The sequence below is a fragment of the Sarcophilus harrisii genome, chromosome 1 (genome assembly GCF_902635505.1).
Source record: "Sarcophilus harrisii chromosome 1, mSarHar1.11, whole genome shotgun sequence".
Classification (NCBI taxonomy): domain Eukaryota; kingdom Metazoa; phylum Chordata; class Mammalia; order Dasyuromorphia; family Dasyuridae; genus Sarcophilus; species Sarcophilus harrisii.
The window spans coordinates 339,679,231-339,696,619 of record NC_045426.1 but is presented as its reverse complement, the minus strand read 5'-3'; the positions used below and the strand labels follow the sequence as shown (position 1 = coordinate 339,696,619).

Below are 17,389 nucleotides of genomic sequence, written 5' to 3'. Positions count from 1 at the left end.
ATAATTAATTTGGCTTTAAGGTAACTTCTCATCTCAAACTCACTGGAAATCTGACCATGATGATGACAAAGAAATCTTTGGAATTCCCATTCATGTTGATATTCCAGAGAAGTTTGGGGAAATACAGTTTGGAAACTGTTGGCATGTAAGGCCAAAAGTGGCCACATAGCATCCTCTTCCATTCCTGCAGTTTTATTTATGCTGCCTTTTCTCTTCTCCAATGGTTACACCATCAACAATACTGGAAAGCAGCCAGAAATGTAAGAAGTATAAAAAAAGGAAATGGGAACTGGTGACCTTTAACCTACTGTCTCCAAAGGTCATGTTCTGGAGACACCTTAGACTCAATGAGTCTACAACTGAACTCACTGTGTTCCCCTGAAGCTGTCATTCTCCATTCCTTACTCTTTTAGCCCCAACCTATCTGTGGCAAAGCCTCTAGATTTGACCTTTATAACACTTTTCCTCTTTCCTGACACTGCCACCCTCCTGTGCAAGGTCCTCATTCTCTTATCTAGACCAGTTGTCTCTTTGCTACAACTCTTTGCCTCATTCTGGGCCATATCAAGCTGTTCTCCCATGATTTAGGTCTGACCATGTCATCCACTGTCACCTACTCAATAAGCTTCAGCGGCCCCCTGTCACCCCCAGGATCAAACACACAATTCTCTTTTTGGTGTCCAAAACCCTTCACAACTTGCCCCTCCTCTATTTTTCTCATCTTCATACACCTCATGCTGCCATTCTCCCCGCCTCTCCCCCCTCTTTCATCTGGTGACACTTGTCTTCTTGCTGTTCAACGACTGGGGCACTTAATCTTCCCACCACAGGGGCTGGCCGTCCCCTACTCCTGGAGTGCTCTCCCTCCTCATGTCTGCTTCCTGGCTTCCTTCAAATCTTTCAGTCAAAATCCCATCTTTTAAAGGACCCCAAACTCTGTTATCTCCAATTTATCCTGTTGCTTTTTTGTCTATGACAGTTGTTTGCATGTGTCACCCCCATTAGACTGCTCCAGGCAGGGATTGTCTTTTATTTTCCTTTTTATTACCCACAATGAACAGTGCCTGGCACACAGTAGGCACTTAATAAATGTTTACTGATGATGATTTTCATGTAATTCTACCAGTTCCCATGTAAATGAAAGACTAAGACAAACTGCATCTAAGGTCATAATCACAAACTAAGCAGGACACCCACTAGACTCAAGACCAAGATTACAAACACCATCATCCAATCCTCAACAATCTTAGGTCGTTTCATGGGAACGAATGTAAGTCTCCTAGTGAGTGGGGGCAGCAAGAGGTGGATCTGCAAGGCCTAAGTCTCAGTCTCCTCTCAAGCATTTATTGGCACTGAAACCTTGGGCAGGTCCTTAATCACCTCACGGGTAAAAGTGAGGGGACCAGCAGAACCATTCCCAGGGCCCACTCCAGGTTGTAGCAAGGCTTGATAGGAAGAAAGGGACTTTGGGAGCTGGACCTCCAAGAGTGTTTTTTACAACAGATTCACTACCTCATCACGTGAGACAGAGCTGATCTCAGCCGCCAGGGATTCGGAGAAAGAGGCAGAGAAGAGGTTCTTTGCGCCTTGGATGCTGAGGTTTATAATCTGCCCGTTTAACTCATCATTCTGCTCCTTTAGATTCCGATTATCCTGGTAAGAAAAACATTAAGCCATCAATCCTGATCCTGATTGAGATACTGAGTCAGTCCCAAAAGCATCTTTAACGCTATGTCCTAGAGAGAAAGAAGTCTTGGGAACTTAATCACTGATAGAACAGGGCTAGCATAGACATAATTCTTTTTGCTGAGCAATTTCCCGGGATCTGAATCAAACATTGTCTAGAGGGAGAAAATTAGTGCTTTCAGAGAGAGAAAGAGAGAGAGACAGAGAGACAGAGACAAAGAAGATACAGAGACAGAGACAGAAATAAAGGTAGAAAAACAGAGACTGAGAGAGTTAGAGACAGGGACAGAGGCAGAGATAGGAATAGAGAGAGACAGAGAGACTCAGAGATAGCGAGAAATAAAGAAAGAGACAAAGAAAAAGACAGAGACAGAGACAGGGATAGAGAGAGACAGAGACAGACTCAGAGAGAGAGAGAGAAATAAAGAGACAAAGAAAGAGGCAAAGACAGAGACAGAGAAAGACAAAGAAAGAGAGAGGGAAAGAGGCAGAGAAAGAGAAAGAGACACACATACACAGAATAAGAATGAACACCCCAAGTTACTTTACAGAGGTAAGTCCTGAGTGAGATCTGCCTAGGTAGAGCTTTCCACAACTCTCCATCTCTGTTGTCAAAAGGCAGGGAAGTCTATATATGAGGAGGAAATACTTTTTTGATAAGAATAGATGGATGGAAGAAGATAAAATCCAGCATTTGGTTTACAACTACAGACTTCACGAATGGCACTTTTAGCTTCATAATATTGCTCTTAACTCCTCTTGTGGGACAATGTTGGTCCTGATCCTCTGAAGAGGTCTCTTCACTACTCTGGAGCACATCTTGGGCACCCATCCTGAAATGTAGGGCTGAAATCACTAGTGGGGAGGCCAAATGAAGACAGACATTTCTACATGAGCTTTTAGTGGAGAGTCCTTCTTGTTTTTGGTGACAAAGTTGTACTTGCCCTGCATGCTTCAATACCTGTTTCAGTCTGCGGATTTCTTGTTCCAGCTCAGTCTCACGTGTCCTGCTATTGTATTCCTGGAGCCCTGTGCTACTGCTCCGGCCTCGTTTTTGCTCAGCTTCAAGCTTAAACAGCTGTAAATGCTCCAACTGTTTCCTGAGATCCTCAATCAGCTGTAAGGCAACCAAAAAGACGAATGGTTCATGGAAGATGGGTCTTTAAAGGCCCTTGGAGGCTTTTCAGAGTGAATTCAAATAAACCTTGACTGGATTTCTCTCTACTCATTTTTTGCTTTCAATGTTAAATTTCCAGGGGTGAAAGATAAGTGTCCCTACTTATAGCATCCTGAATATGAGATGTAGTAAACATTGGCTAAAATTAATTATTTTTTGTATTAAAAGATAAAACATCACAAATTTGAATTAGCTTTAATACCAGTTAACATTAGTTGACAACGTAAGAAGATACACTGGCGCAGATGCCTGTGCTCTGATTCCTTTTAGGTATATGTAGTACTACTAGTAGGTCATGGCTGATCTCAGATTTGTGCCTGCTGATTTTTTTTTTTTTACTAAGTCCACATCTGGCATTGAAAGGGAAAGATGAGAGCTTGTTTTTAGAGCACAGGCATCTGTTGCTGGGATCCTGAAATAGGCAGGGTTCCAACAAAGGAAGAGGCTAGACCTGATAGGTAAAAACAGGAGAAAGGGAGTGGCAATAATGCATGGATAGAAAACAATTACTAGTCTGGAACTACATGAATCAGCTAAATGTCAGTGCCAAAACTATTCCTGCTTCTATTACAGATGACAATCATCACTCAATACTTTACTGATACATTTTGGGGTATTAACATTTCATGTCTGCCAGATTTCATGGAGGCAACATTCATATACGACTTATTCTAGAGTATTTTCACCTCCTGTGTTGACTCCTTGTCTTTCTGAAACTGATGCCTTTCATGACTCAGTTTGTCTCCCATTTTCCTTTTGTTTTCCTGTTCTTCATTTAGTTGAATGGTTAGGTCTTCTATTTCATCCAGCAATTTCTGCTTTTCCTGAAAAACAATGCAAAAGTAAAATCCCCATTCCCCACATACCACATTAAAACTTTGAATCTGGTCAAAGTGATCTTCATCTCATCAAATATGAACCTATTTATTGGCCTAGTAGGATGTGTCCAATTAGAATTTCTTCATCTTCTCTATTTACCGGAAATGATTTCTTGATTAAATTATATCAATGACTTGTAATTAGGAGTCACCTTTGTCTCTTTTCTCTCCTTTATATCTAGTCAGTAGCAGCCTAATCTAATCATCTAAGCCTTGTTGCTTTCAATTCCACAATATCTTTTATATTTAAACTTTGCTCTCAACTTCCACAAACAACCCTATTGAGGTTCTTGTTGCTTCTCACCAAGATTACTGTAATAGCCTCTCAACTGTTCTACTACTTCCTTAAAACCATCTTTCACAGAGCTTCAAATATAATCTTCCTAGGTCTTCTTTAATCATGTCATTCCTGCTTGGAAATTTTTAGCAGCTTCCTATTATCCAATGAAGTTCAAGTATAAACAGATGATCCTGATTTTCAAGGTTCTGTCCAATATGGTTCTAAATCTATCTTTTCAGTCACACTTAAGATAGCTCCCCTTCATGTATCTGGACTGCTTTTAATCTGCTACACTCTTCTTTACTCCCTCTCTCCTACCTTCATGCCTTTACTAAGTTTTTCCATGTTTAGAATGGACTCCCCACCTTTCCCTTATCACTTGTCTGCTGAAGCCTTTCCTCCTTCAAGGCCTAACTCAAGTGCCACTTGCTTCATAAAGCCTCCCCTTGCCCTCTGCTCTGAATTGATGAAATGGCTTTCTCTTTCCTCACATTTTTCACATCACTTTGGTTACAATTCTTACGATTATCTTACAATTCTATCTTACAATTATCTCATTCTTCCTTTTATAGACATTCGAATGTAGAATCCATATTTATCTTTTTATCCTTAGCATCTAGTACAGTGCTTTGCATATAGAAACATAAACATTTCTTGAATTTTTGCTCATAGATAGGCTAATATTTGCCTGGTAAAGGCGCAACCTTTCTAGGAGAAGCATTATATAAATAAAATAGCACTAACATATCGTGTCTTCTTCACTTTCACTATATACTATATCATTCATTAATTTGTCCATGATGTACATATTTGTGTGTGTGTAGCTGAAGATTCCCAGAAAGCAAGATAACCTGCTTTAGATGGAATCTAAATGCTATTGATGATGAATATAATTATTTATAATAACTTTTAAGAGGGTGGGTGAAATGGGGATAAGAATTTCACATTACTAATTTGTTTTCAAAAGCAATGCCTAATGTAAGCCCTTTTATTGTTAAAGTATATCATGAGATGGCAGGACTTTACTCCATTTCTCAGAAGTGAAATAGCGTAAACTGAGGATCCCAAAAGAAATGGAACAGATTTTGGTTTGTATCAAAGTACACTTATCTACGCTTCTGACCAAGAACATGAATTAGTGACACATCTGGTCTGAATTAAGGAGGTACCTATAGCTCCCAAACAAAAAAAGATTCTCTGTGTGAAGCTCCCTGGCTTCTATTGGGCTCAAACCATCTGCTCCATGATTAAACCAAAGGAGTGATTTAGCCCAGGCAACATTAGCTACAAAACAAATAGGTATGAGGAAGCTGTTTAGCTAGTAGAACCTTTTCATGGGGATCCATTATTTAGTACCTCTCAATGTACAGAACTTAATCATTGCTTCTACCCCAAAGTCTGTGCCCTTTGGCTGTAGCAGAGGTGAGAGGGAAGTCCTATAAACAGAGTATATTCTGGGAGCTTAAAGTACTTACTTCCAAATGAGTTTTACCCAAAGTAATCCCTTACCTACCACTGTAAAAAATTCAACCACATACTGTCCATAATTGTATCCTTTGCTCCCTTGTTTCACTGATCTGAGTTTTTCCATCCTCATTTCATCCTTCACACATCAGCTAAATTGAAATTTTTAAAATACATGTTGCTTCCTTGCTCCAAAAACTCCAGAGGCTTCCTATTGCCACTGGAACAAAATAGAAGTCCAGCCTACTTTGCAAGATTACTGTGTAGCACTCTCCTATCACCCACTCTGTGTTCTAGCCTTATACATGATATTCCATCTCCTAGATCCATGCTTTTTTATAGGCTATGCCCCATATCTGACAAGAATTTCCTCCTTATTTCTGGCTTTTAGAACCCTGAATTCCTTTCAAAATTCAACTTAGGTGCCAACTTATTACACAAACTCTATCTTGTTCTCTCCAGTTGCTAGCATCCTCCTGTCTCCCAAAATTACTTTGCATTTATTTTGTATATATTTTCTATTTATGCCCTCTCTACATAATGTTTCTCATTAATTCCCTTGGTATTCCTGACCTTTTTGTCTTCCAGATGAATTTTTTTATTAATTTTTTTTAACTCTATAAAATAATTTTTTGGGAGTTTGATTGGTATGGCACTGAACAAGAAGACTAGTTTAGGTGGAATTGTCATTATTGTATTAGCTTGGCCTAACCAGGAGCAACTGATATTTTTTCAATTGTTTAGATCTGACTGTGTGAAAAATGTTTTGTAATTGTGTTCATATAGTTCCTGAGTTTGTCTTGGCAGATAGATACTCAAATATTTTATTTTGTCTACAGTTTTTCTACTTTTAAATGGAGTTTCTTTTTCTATCTCTTGCTACTGTCTATATGTTCTATATAGGAACATATAGAAAGGCTGATGATTTGTGTGGGTTTATTTTCTATCCTGCAACTTTGCTAAAGCTGTTAATTGTTTCAAGTAGATTTTTGGATGATTGTCTACGATTCTCTAAGTTTACTATCATATCATCTGTAAAGACTAATAATTTTATCTCCTCATTGACTATTCTAATTCCTTTAATTTCTTTTTCTTTTCTTATTGCTAGAGCCAATATTTCTAGCACAATATTGAATAACAGTGGTGATAACAGGTATCCTTGTTTCACTCCTGATCTTATTGGGAATGTATCTAGCTTCTCTCCATTACAAATAATGCTTGCTGATGATTTTACATAGATGCTGCTTATCATTTTAAGGAAAACTACATTTATTCCTATGCTCTCTAGTGTTTTTAATAGGAATGGGTGCAATACTTTGTCAAAAGCTTTTTCTGCATCTACTGAGATTATCACAGGATTTGTGTTAATTTTGTTATTGATATGGTCAATGACAATAGTTTTCTTTATATTGAACCAGCCTTGCATTCCTGATATAAATCCTATTTGATCATAGTGTATCTCATTGAATATGTATATATCTCATTGAAAAGTTGTAATCTATTTGGTAATATTTTATTTAAAATGTTTGCAGTAATATTGGTTTGTAATTTTCTTTCTCTGTTTTGGTTCTTCTTGATTTGGGTATCAGCACCATAATTCATGCTATTTCTTTCAATGAATGAATATTTCCTGAAGACAGGGACAATTCCATTTTGGTTTTGTATTTTTCACAGTGCCTGGCATTTGATCACTTGCTGAGTAGATGAATGAGGCTAAGTCATTGTTGTATCAGAAGAATGTGAAGTACCACTTTCAAACTAACTTCCTTAGGCAAGGAAAGAATCTGTTCCTGGGCTTAAGAGAAACATGAATGAGGAAGTCCATGCTGAATATTCCTTACCTCTTCTAGTCTCTCAATATTGGCCTTCAAACATGGGGTACAAGATCTCAGCTCACTGTTTTCATCATCCAGTTGCTGTAATCTGGTAGAGAATAGCACAGGGTTAGAATTTCATCATGTGGTTACCAATAGAAGTTTCTGACAAAAGCCTCAGGAACATAGCTCTTTCAGAGAGGTTTTCATTGGTCTTGGAACATAATATACTCCAGAATTCAGAATTCTTGTTCCCTCAACAAATTATAGCCACTATTGATGGAGGAAGGCTGACTTCCTCAGAGGTAAGGTAAAGTTCATAGCAGAGAAATCCCGACAAAGAGATAAAGAGGAGTGAACGTTGAAAAGAGAATGTCCTCACAGGCAGCTATGCCAAGGAGAGAGAGAGAGAAAGGTTCCTTGGCATGATTTCTGCTTTTGGCCCTTCCTATTTCTTTTTTCTTTGGCCTTCCTTTCCAATGCCAATAATAAACTTCTTTGGCCAGTTTAATTTTTTGGGTTTGTAAATTCATTTACAAAGGATCTGTGCCGCCAAAAAGGGTTCCCACAACTCTTTGTTCTGCACCAAACCTCATCATTACCATGGCATAAAGCTATGTGGACCTCTACATGTTTTACAAACTCTAATATGAAAATAAATATATTTTCCTCTCTGTTTTTTTGCTTTAAATTTACAAAAGAGCTACAGTCTGTAAGTCAAAATTCTTGGCAACTAACAGAAAAAAGTGAGACCAGGGTACTGATGAGGGGAGAATTGAAACTCACTCTCTCTCTCTCTCTCTTTCTCTGACTTTGGGGTGGGGATGGGGGGTGGGAATGCTAAGCTTTCCCCTGAAAGACCCGCCCCAGGGAATCAAGATGAAGTGGTTTCATTCTGTTATCTAGGTGGGACTGGTTGAGTCCAGGACCACTCCTAACCCTGTTAAGTTGGAAATTAGTCCAGAGACTCATTCAATTTCAAGATTTTCTATTCTGATTCCAGCTCAAACTACTCCCAGCCCCCACCAAGAGCTGCCTTTAACTTCTAGCCAAGGTTTCAATTACAAAAAAAGGCAACTCAGTGCTCACTCCTTGCAGAAGGCCTAAAGTAGCTTGCTCAGCTGCAACTCTCTGCCCGCTGAAATGATATTCTCTTTTGGCATTATCCCTTCTTTATCTTTCTCACCTATTTCCCTTACAAGACCTTATTTACCTCTCTGTCAGGATTTCTCTGCTAGAAACATTATCTCTCTCTCTCTCTCTCTCTCTCTCTCTCTCTCTCTCTCTCTCTCTCTGCCACGACTCCTCCACTAGAAGCTTTACTTCTCTGTCAGGACCTGCCACCAAGGAATTCAATCTTTCTAGCAAAGGCTGACTTCCCAATGCCAATAATAAGCTTCTTTTTTCCAGTCTTGCTTTTCAGGTTCATAAATTCCTTTACGAAGGACCTCTGCACTGACTAAAGATTCCCACAACTCTCTGCCCTGCGCTGAACCTCATCATTTGGGGACACAACCCAGAACCTCTTCAGTACTACTGACCCTATGCTGATCTGAACACTTTCATAAATGGCTTTATCTTTACTGAAGGCATCTGAAGAACATGTTTGGAGGCTGTTACTCAAGTCATTATCTTAAGAAGTTCCAACTGGATCTATAAATTCTCCTTTGAGATTTAGGATAGTCTTCTGCTGCCCCTTTCTCCTTCACTTCCTCCCACATCTTCCACCCCTTAACCCAATTCATAAACATAGAAAAGCAAGTTTTTAGGTTTCCAACAGTGTAAAAAGACTATCCCCCTGCCTTTTTTGTTTTTATTTTTTAATGTGAAATCTTTTTCATGGCTATATGAATTACTAAGTAATGTGGTGCTCAATAAAAGGTCTTTTTGTGATCCCATACTTGGTTTGCAGCCACAGGAAACATATTAAGGCAATATAGATAGCATTAGTTACACAAAGACAATCACAATTCACAGGGATCAAAATATATTAAGTATTCAAATCAGAAATAATCAGAAGGCTGAGGGAAAAGCAAAAAAATTAGCACCAAGGGGTATGTAAACATTGTTTGAAGAGAGACTTTTGTTGAATCCTCAGTGGTAAGCTTTCCAATTCAAATGCATAGGGATGCTCTTTTTCTTAATAATGACAGATCACTGACTTGTATCAGTCTCCAAACTGAATTATTTTAAAAAGTTATTGATATAATTTTTTTTAATTTAAATTTAAAATTTTTTAAATTAAAAATAAAAAAAGTTATCGATATATTTTGTTTTGGTACAACAGACACTTCCCAACAAGCAACCAGACAATCCCCTCTCCTATAGAGTACATTCCCTGACAAGAGTTATACAAACTGATTGAAAGTATGATTTCTATTGATGGCAAGTGTTGCTTTTTATTTTTGTAGTTTACTGACTGCTAACAGAAGGAAGGATACAAGTTTTAACTCTGATAATATGGTACTGATGTAAACTGTGTCCCCCTGATCTTTTTTTGGGCGGGTGGACCTGTGTTAGACAAACCTTAAAATCTCAAACCCTCCCGACCTTTGGGAGGGGCTCCACCCTCCTGTTCCTAGGGGAAACTCCCATAGTGATCTCCACCTACAATTCAATTGGAGATCTTGACCTGGGGCATAATCACCATCATCACCCTTTATTGAATTGGAAATTAGTCCCTAATGGCTCCCTAGTTTCAAAACATAGAGACTTAATATAATTAGACTGTACCCCAAACCTTTGCTAATTCCTTTCAGGATCTGGCCCTCTGTGAAGTTGTTCTCAGTGTAATAAACCCATTTTTTGCCAAAAACCTTGCCTGCAGATTGGGACTGTGAATTCTTTAGCAAAAACCTGTGACACAGGGCGTGGGGACTCCATTGCTATTAGGGTTTCTCTCACTCATTTCTCACACCTCAACAGTATGAACACTATAAATTGGACAGTTTTGATTACAGACAAAAGGTACTTCCTTACTCAAATCCCTTTGTTTTTATTTTTATATCTCTAGTGATAGGATTTGAAAAAGATGCAAATCAACACAATATATGTAGAGAATAGCAAAATGTGGTCAACCTTGGAACCTAGCTCCTATAACTCAGATGGTATATTCCTTTTTATGAAATCATATTCATGTGGAGACTATCAAAAAATAAAATGCTATTTGACATTTTTAGAAAAAGGCATATTTGGAGTTTCGTATTTGCACAGTTACAGAAATAAAGCTGTTCCTTGTTGTTTTCTTAATTGTATTTCTTATAAGAAACACTGCTTCTCAGGGGAGACTAACACAGGGGCCTGGGAAACTTGACTTGAGAATTTGACACCAGGGATAAAGGCCAAAGGTTGAGTACACTATCTTCCTGATTAACCCAGACTCACATAAGATCGTTTAAGCACAAATCATCATTGTCCTTTAGTGAAGCAGACTTAGTCAAACACATTTTAAATTGCTCTCTCCCTTCTATATTTTACAATGATTCTCAGTCATAACTCTCAGTTGACAATTCTGAAGAGGGGACCCCGAAACTCTAAAAATCCTTAAAGGAGAAAATCTCCTTCAACTCTGCTTCAGTGAGGGACCCCGCCCTGTCCTGAAACTCACTGAATTCAATTCAAATTCCAGCTCAAGCTGAAACCTAGCAAGGAACCAACTTGGGATTCCACTCAGGAGTTCCTTTCAGCTGAAGCTCCCATTATAAAAGAGCCAAACTAAAACCCTCTCTTTCCAGAGGTTCCAAACATGCCATACTATACCCTGCTAGGCTATGCCAAGGAAACCTCTGCCCACTGGAATAATATTCTTTTCCAATGTTATCCTCTCTTTACCTTCACCTATTTCCCAAAGCAGACTTTAACCTTATTTCCAATCCCCATAGTAAACCCTTTTATCAATGGAGGTTTTCGGGTCTGTAAATTTCTTTACAGAGAATCTTTGCGCCGCCAGAAGGGAGTCCCCAAAACTCCCTAGCCTTGCGCCGAATCCTAAGGGGGTGCAGGGGAGCCAAACCTCTCCATTTATTTCCCTGAACCTCAAATCTGCCACTAGACCTTATCATTTAACTCCCTGATCACCAGAAACCCTAATCTCATCTTGGTTCCCTAAATCTAAACCTTATCAATTCCTTTTCTATAAAACTGCAAAAATAAAATCATTTGCAAATGTCCTGAGGCTATTTCAATTCACAGGAAGAAATCCCTTCATGTGTTGGAAAAAAATTCATCAAGATGGGAAGGGTAACCATGAATGCAAATTTTAGGGTCCTACTCTTTTATTTAAATAAAATTAAAAGATTTTAGTGAAGAATCCCAATTAAATGGTTGTATTGAAAGGCATATAGAGAACTTCAAGGTAATTCATACACTGAACTAAGATCTTTTGTTATACAGATCTGATTTATGTTTCAACTCTTACTATCAAAACTCTTAGTTTTTGTCATGCTATACCTGGCTTGAAGATTCTCAATCTCAATACTTTTTTCTCTCTCCATCTTGCACAGGAGTTCCTTCTGCTTTCTGATTTCTTCAAGGATCATCTCATCAGCTCTCAATTCTTGCTCCTTTAACTGCTCCTCAAGGGCATTGGCTCTTTAGAAACAGAGAGGAGAGAAGATCAACATTTCTCAAAAATCTCATTTTAGTTCCCCTGGCTTTTACAGAACTTGTTTCCTTATCCTTTTCTCTATACCAGGAACTCAGAAGGAAATATTTACCTTGTCAAAGAGAAACCATTATAATTCAAAACAGCTTGTGGCAAAGAGCATTTAAGATAAATGAAAACAATATATAACTTCTTTTGGATTTGATGGGCTTCCAAGGCTTTTCTTAAGCAGATTGGAAGCTATGTTTTCAAGTGCTTCAGTTCAAAATCAAAATGAGGATGATACAAAAAATAAGAGTCCAGTACTGTGATTTGGAAAATATAATAAAAAAATCAATGACCAAATACTCTTAAAGCAGAATTCATTATCTTTTCTTGTTAACTCCAGTTTCTGATAAGAATATTTGTCACTAATCTTCTAGTCATTCGGGCTCTTTAAAAACAAAGACACCAAACCGTTTTTCTGTGATTTTATTTTGATTTTAAAAAGCAATTGTGCTATAACAAATCCTGTGCCTAGACATGTTAAAAAAAAAACCACTTTTGACTAAAAAATACAATTTCATAAATAATTTTTTCTGAAGCAGAGAGAGAGCTCTCTGAAAATCAAAGGTCATTACATTTCAGTCATTGGGGGTTCATAACCTCCGAATTATTTGTGATTCTTCCTTTTCCATGACCTCCATTTAGTTGGAAAGTCTAATAAATTCTTCTTTCACAATATGGTTCATATCCTTCCCATATTCTCTATTCACACCAGAAACATCCTAATTCAGACTATTATTATAAGAACTTTCTGATATCCTATTGACTTAATCTCTTTCATCTCCATACCTTCCCTCCCAGAGCTGCCAACATGATATTCCTAAAGTACCACTTGGACCACACTGCCTCCGCAAAAAGCTCCAGTGGCTCTGTTTCTATGATATAAAAAACAAACCCCACAAACTGATATTTAAAACCCTTTATAATGTGGTTCTAGCCTATGTGTTCAGGTCACTGCATGATTCTATCCCTTGATGTATTGAACATTAGAGCAATGTTGACCTTCCTGCTACCCCTCCCTTCTAATGCTAGGGCTCCTGCCTCTGTGCTCTGTCCAGACACCTCTGCCTGATAGAATTCCAGTCTCCTTCAAAGCTCAACTCAGCTACCAACTTCCATAAGACCTTTCTTAATTACTCTAGTTGTTCTGCCTTACTCTTTCATAAATATTTTGTACTTACAAACGTGAGTATATGTTGTTGCCCTAGGAGAAGATAAACTCCTTGAAGGCAGGAGCTGTTTTGATTTTGTGTTGGTATCTCCTGTGGTATAGTACATGACATAGAATAGTTGCTAAATGGATGCTTGATTGCTTGACAGGAGTTCCTCTAGCTAGAATTCCAAAGTTGTATATTATCTTAACTGGGTTCTAACAAGATTGTTAACAGGCTTTGAGACTCATAACCCTAGATTCTCTTCTGAGCTTGAGTTAATTTTTCTCTATAGAAGGGAAAGAAAACAAGCACTTGTAACAAGGGATAGGTTAGGAAAGCCCAATCAATTATGTCTGCTACCCTTCCAACCCATTAGAATAAAATTAACAGGATGTAAGAACATCATCCTTTAAGACTCTGACTGACTCATCTATACATGAAAGGATTAGGAAAATTGACTAAGGACTGACAAAGACTAAGGACTAGTCAGACTCCTTAAGAGCAAGGAAAATGAGTTGTAGAATCAGTCCAAAAGAAGAAGAAAAAAAAGAGCTAGCTTTGTAGGAAGAACTCAGCTCTTGAGGAAAGTTTTTGAAGCTCTGCCCTTCAGCTTTTGTGTGTGTGTATTTCTTAGGGATTGCTTTTTTCTCTCTCCTTCACTAACCATAGCATTCTCCATCAGAAGCATATTGCCATAGGAAATATGTCCGTACTCAGTCTGAAAGAGTCTAGCTTCAGAGTCAAGTTACAAAAAAAGTAGAAGCCAGTACCAGTGAAGCAACCACTCCTACTTTTTCTCTCCTCCTCCTTCCCCAGCAGTCTCTTGTCAAGATCCAAGGGAGCAGGTTCTAGAAGAGGCTGTGAATGGGAAGAGTTTGAGGACATCAGGGGTAGCTCCAGAGGTGGGAGCCACATGTGTTCTTTATTTAAGTACCCATCCTCTGTGAACTCGGTGTGTCCAGGACTGAGGCTGTTGGGGAAAATAGTCTGTCACCACTATTCTTATTCTTCCTTTTCAAAGAATGCCTTTGCTTAGCTGTTTATGTACATGGTTTCCTGAACCATAATCTGCAATGTGCATCTACAATGTTCTCCACTAAGGGATATAACAGAGTGTGAGATGGAAGGGAGAACTAGGTCAGAGGGATGAAAAATTTTTTTAAAAATTTCTTGAAATAGTACATTCATATATCAATAATAGTATGATGCATTCCAATTCTCCAATGACTGAAGAACAAATTGACCTGAAATCAGACACTAAGGGAAAAAATATTTGTGGGAAGATATAAGTGGTTCCATGATAATCTTGCAAAGAAAAATGAAGTTTTCCTAAAACCTCATTTGTTATGGAAGCAACTGAATTTGAATGGGTGAATCCTCATACTTATAATCACTAAATAATATACTCTTTGGGGAGAGCATAAAGAAAATGGTTTTTTGGGGGGCAATTTCCCAAGGGATTCAATATAGTGCACTGTTCTAGATAGGGAATACTTCCAAACTACAGAGAGATTGATAGCAATCAGTTTCTAAAGTTCTGGTTAAAAGCACTTAAAATGCTAATGAATGAGCAGATCAGTTTGTTCCATGGTCATGCTCTTGAAAAGCTCTGTGTACATCAACTTTGTATGAGTTACAAATCAGTCAGCTTAATGCTTTACTCACTGCTTTACTACATGCCAGGCACCGAACTAAATAAGCAATGAAGATATAAGAGAATTAGCTAGTTACACACAATATACACAAAGATAAGTAGAAGGTAGCTTCAGGAAGAAAGACAATAAATTAGCAACTAGAAAAGAATGGGCAATATAATATAGGATTTCAGAATGAAAAACTGGACAAGAGCCTTGATGAAAACCAGAGAAAGATGTGAAGTTAGATGATGCCATGTTGTGTGTGAAGAATATTAAGTGGGTTGGGATAGCTGTGCTAATAGAGTATATGGAAGGATGTGAGGTATAAGAAAACTGGAAAGGCAAGAAGGAACTAGGTTATTAAGTTTTAAACCCCAGCAAAATATATTTGATGTATGTGAGAGAAAGAGAGACAGAGACAGGAAGAGAGACAAAGACAGAGACATAGAGAGGAGAGAGGGAAAAAAGGAAGGAAAAAGGAGGGAGAGGAGGGAAAAAGGGAAAGAAGGAGACAAGAGGGAGAGAAAGGTGGCATAGTTAAACTTATGCTTTAGGAAAATGACTGCAACTGATTGGGGGAACAATTAGTTGAAGCTGAGACCAAATAGAAGAAACTTAATACAATAGTCTAGAGGAGAGTAGATGATACCATCTATGGTTACAGAAAATTGAGAGAGAGGAGGAAAATAATTCATTCTGTTTTAGATGTTTTAAATTTGAAATAGCTATGAAATATCCAATTCAAAATATCCAAAAGGCAGAAATGTTACTCAGGACAGGATAGAGATTGGCTAGAATTGGGTATATAGAAATAATAACTATGTATATCAGAACTGATGAAATCACTAAGTGAAGTAATATGAAGGGAAAAGAGAAAAGTATCCAGAACAGAGCCTTGAGGGACATATCCAATTACTGGGTGTGACATGGATGAAGACTCAACAAAGGAAACTGAGGAGTGGTCTGACAAGAGAATCAAAAAGAGAGCAGTATCATGAAACTATAGAGAGAATAGAGGATCCAAGAGAAAAAGATGATAAACAAGGTCAAATGCTACAGAGAATACAAGAAGGATAAGGATTGAAAAAATAGATTTGTCAATTATATCAGTGGCAATTGTGGAGAGGGAAGTTCCAGGTGAATGCTGAGATTGGAGGCAAGATGGCAAAGAGTTGACTACTGAGAGGAGAGAAGTGGAAGCACTTCATGGAGATGGTTCTCAAGAAATCTAACTAAAAAAAAGATCAGGGATATAGGACAATAACTAGCAAGGATTGTAGAATCAGATGAAGACTTTTTTTTTTTTTAAGAATAATGGACACAGGGGTATGTTTGTAGGTAGAAGGGAAAGGGCCAGTAGAGTAAGGATGATAGCGGAGGCAATCCGATGGATAAAATGGATACTTCACCTGAAGAAGGTAAAGGGAGGAAGGAAGAAAGTGGAGTAAGTTTTGTCTCAAATAGATAAGATGCTAGAGAAAGTACTGGGTGGTAGCATCCTATATTGACATGGAAAAGGTTTAGAGTTCTAGGCTTGCCCTTTACTGCTCCTATAAGAAGTTTGAGACAGAGAACAGCTTTGTGTAGTGTGATCCTTATGCCTCTATGAAAGAGAAGAATGGTAATAGAGGGCAAAGGATTTTCTCTCTTCTTCACACCCATAATTAGCCATAGAATCTTGCAGCTTGTTCAGTTAGAGATACTATGTCCAATAAAAAGTACAGAGATACAGAAATCCACCCTCTCTGGGGAGAGAGTAACAAAGAGGCAGAATTCTTTTTTTTTTTTTTTAATAACTTTTTATTGACAGAACCCATGCCAGGGTGATTTTTTACAACATTATCCCTTGCACTCACTTCTGTTCCAATTTTTCCCCTCCTTCCCTCCAACCCCTCCCCCAAATGGCAAGCAGTCCTATACATGTTAAATATGGCACAGTATATCCTAGATACAATATATGTGTGCAGAACCGAACAGTTCAAAGAGGCAGAATTCAAGGCAGAAGTATAACCTTTGGCAGCGGAGAAAAGAGCCAATTATGCTTTGAAGAAAGAATCAGCCCCAGGAGTTGGGATTTAAAATGCAGAAAGAAGTAAGTCTAGGGAACTCTGATGAGTGACTCATCCAATAAAAATGGTGCTCTAAAAAGAGGAAGAGCAAGAGAGCACCACAAGGAAAGAAAGGACCCTGAGATTCTACAACATTGGAGGTGTGGGATACCTTAGATTTGTTCCAGCTCTTTTCACTTAAACTATGCATTTGTTAAACAGTGCATCCTGGGTTTGTGGAAGACAATGTTTTGTAACTAATGCTCTTATTATGCCATTTTAGCAAATGTTTGAGTTTGAGTTAATTGTTTCTACTGGCTGTTAAAGAAAAAGCTCTTTGGTAGGGGCTCATGAGCTATCATTTTGGGATTGTCGACCACCAGACTATCCCTAGAACCAGAGGTAGCAGTTGTCCCTCCTGGGAATCCAAATTGTGAGTGTGAGTTGAGGAGAGATATAATAAAGGAAATATTCTCTATATAAATGTAAGGGTAAAAAAATATTTTTACGCATCATGGTTGTTTAAAACAGATCCCATTTACACATGATAGACTCATGTATAAAGCAATAAAGAAAGTAAACAAATCTTTTGACTCATAGACT

The 17,389-nt window shown here is 38.2% G+C and overlaps 1 protein-coding gene across 3 annotated transcripts in view; it reads right to left on the bottom strand.

Annotated features, from left to right (window-relative positions):
* RAB11FIP3 (RAB11 family interacting protein 3) overlaps positions 1-17,389 on the bottom strand; it is a 155,071-nt gene that overhangs the window by 4,306 nt on the left and 133,376 nt on the right. For all 3 annotated transcript variants that reach the window (XM_031945704.1, XM_023497766.2, XM_031945705.1), the window contains 5 exons: positions 11,749-11,889; positions 7,327-7,408; positions 3,550-3,687; positions 2,648-2,803; positions 1,513-1,653 (listed from right to left, as the gene is read on the bottom strand). In XM_031945704.1, coding sequence (XP_031801564.1) covers positions 1,513-1,653; positions 2,648-2,803; positions 3,550-3,687; positions 7,327-7,408; positions 11,749-11,889 — 658 coding nt within the window. The remainder of the gene's footprint in view (positions 1-1,512; positions 1,654-2,647; positions 2,804-3,549; positions 3,688-7,326; positions 7,409-11,748; positions 11,890-17,389) is intronic.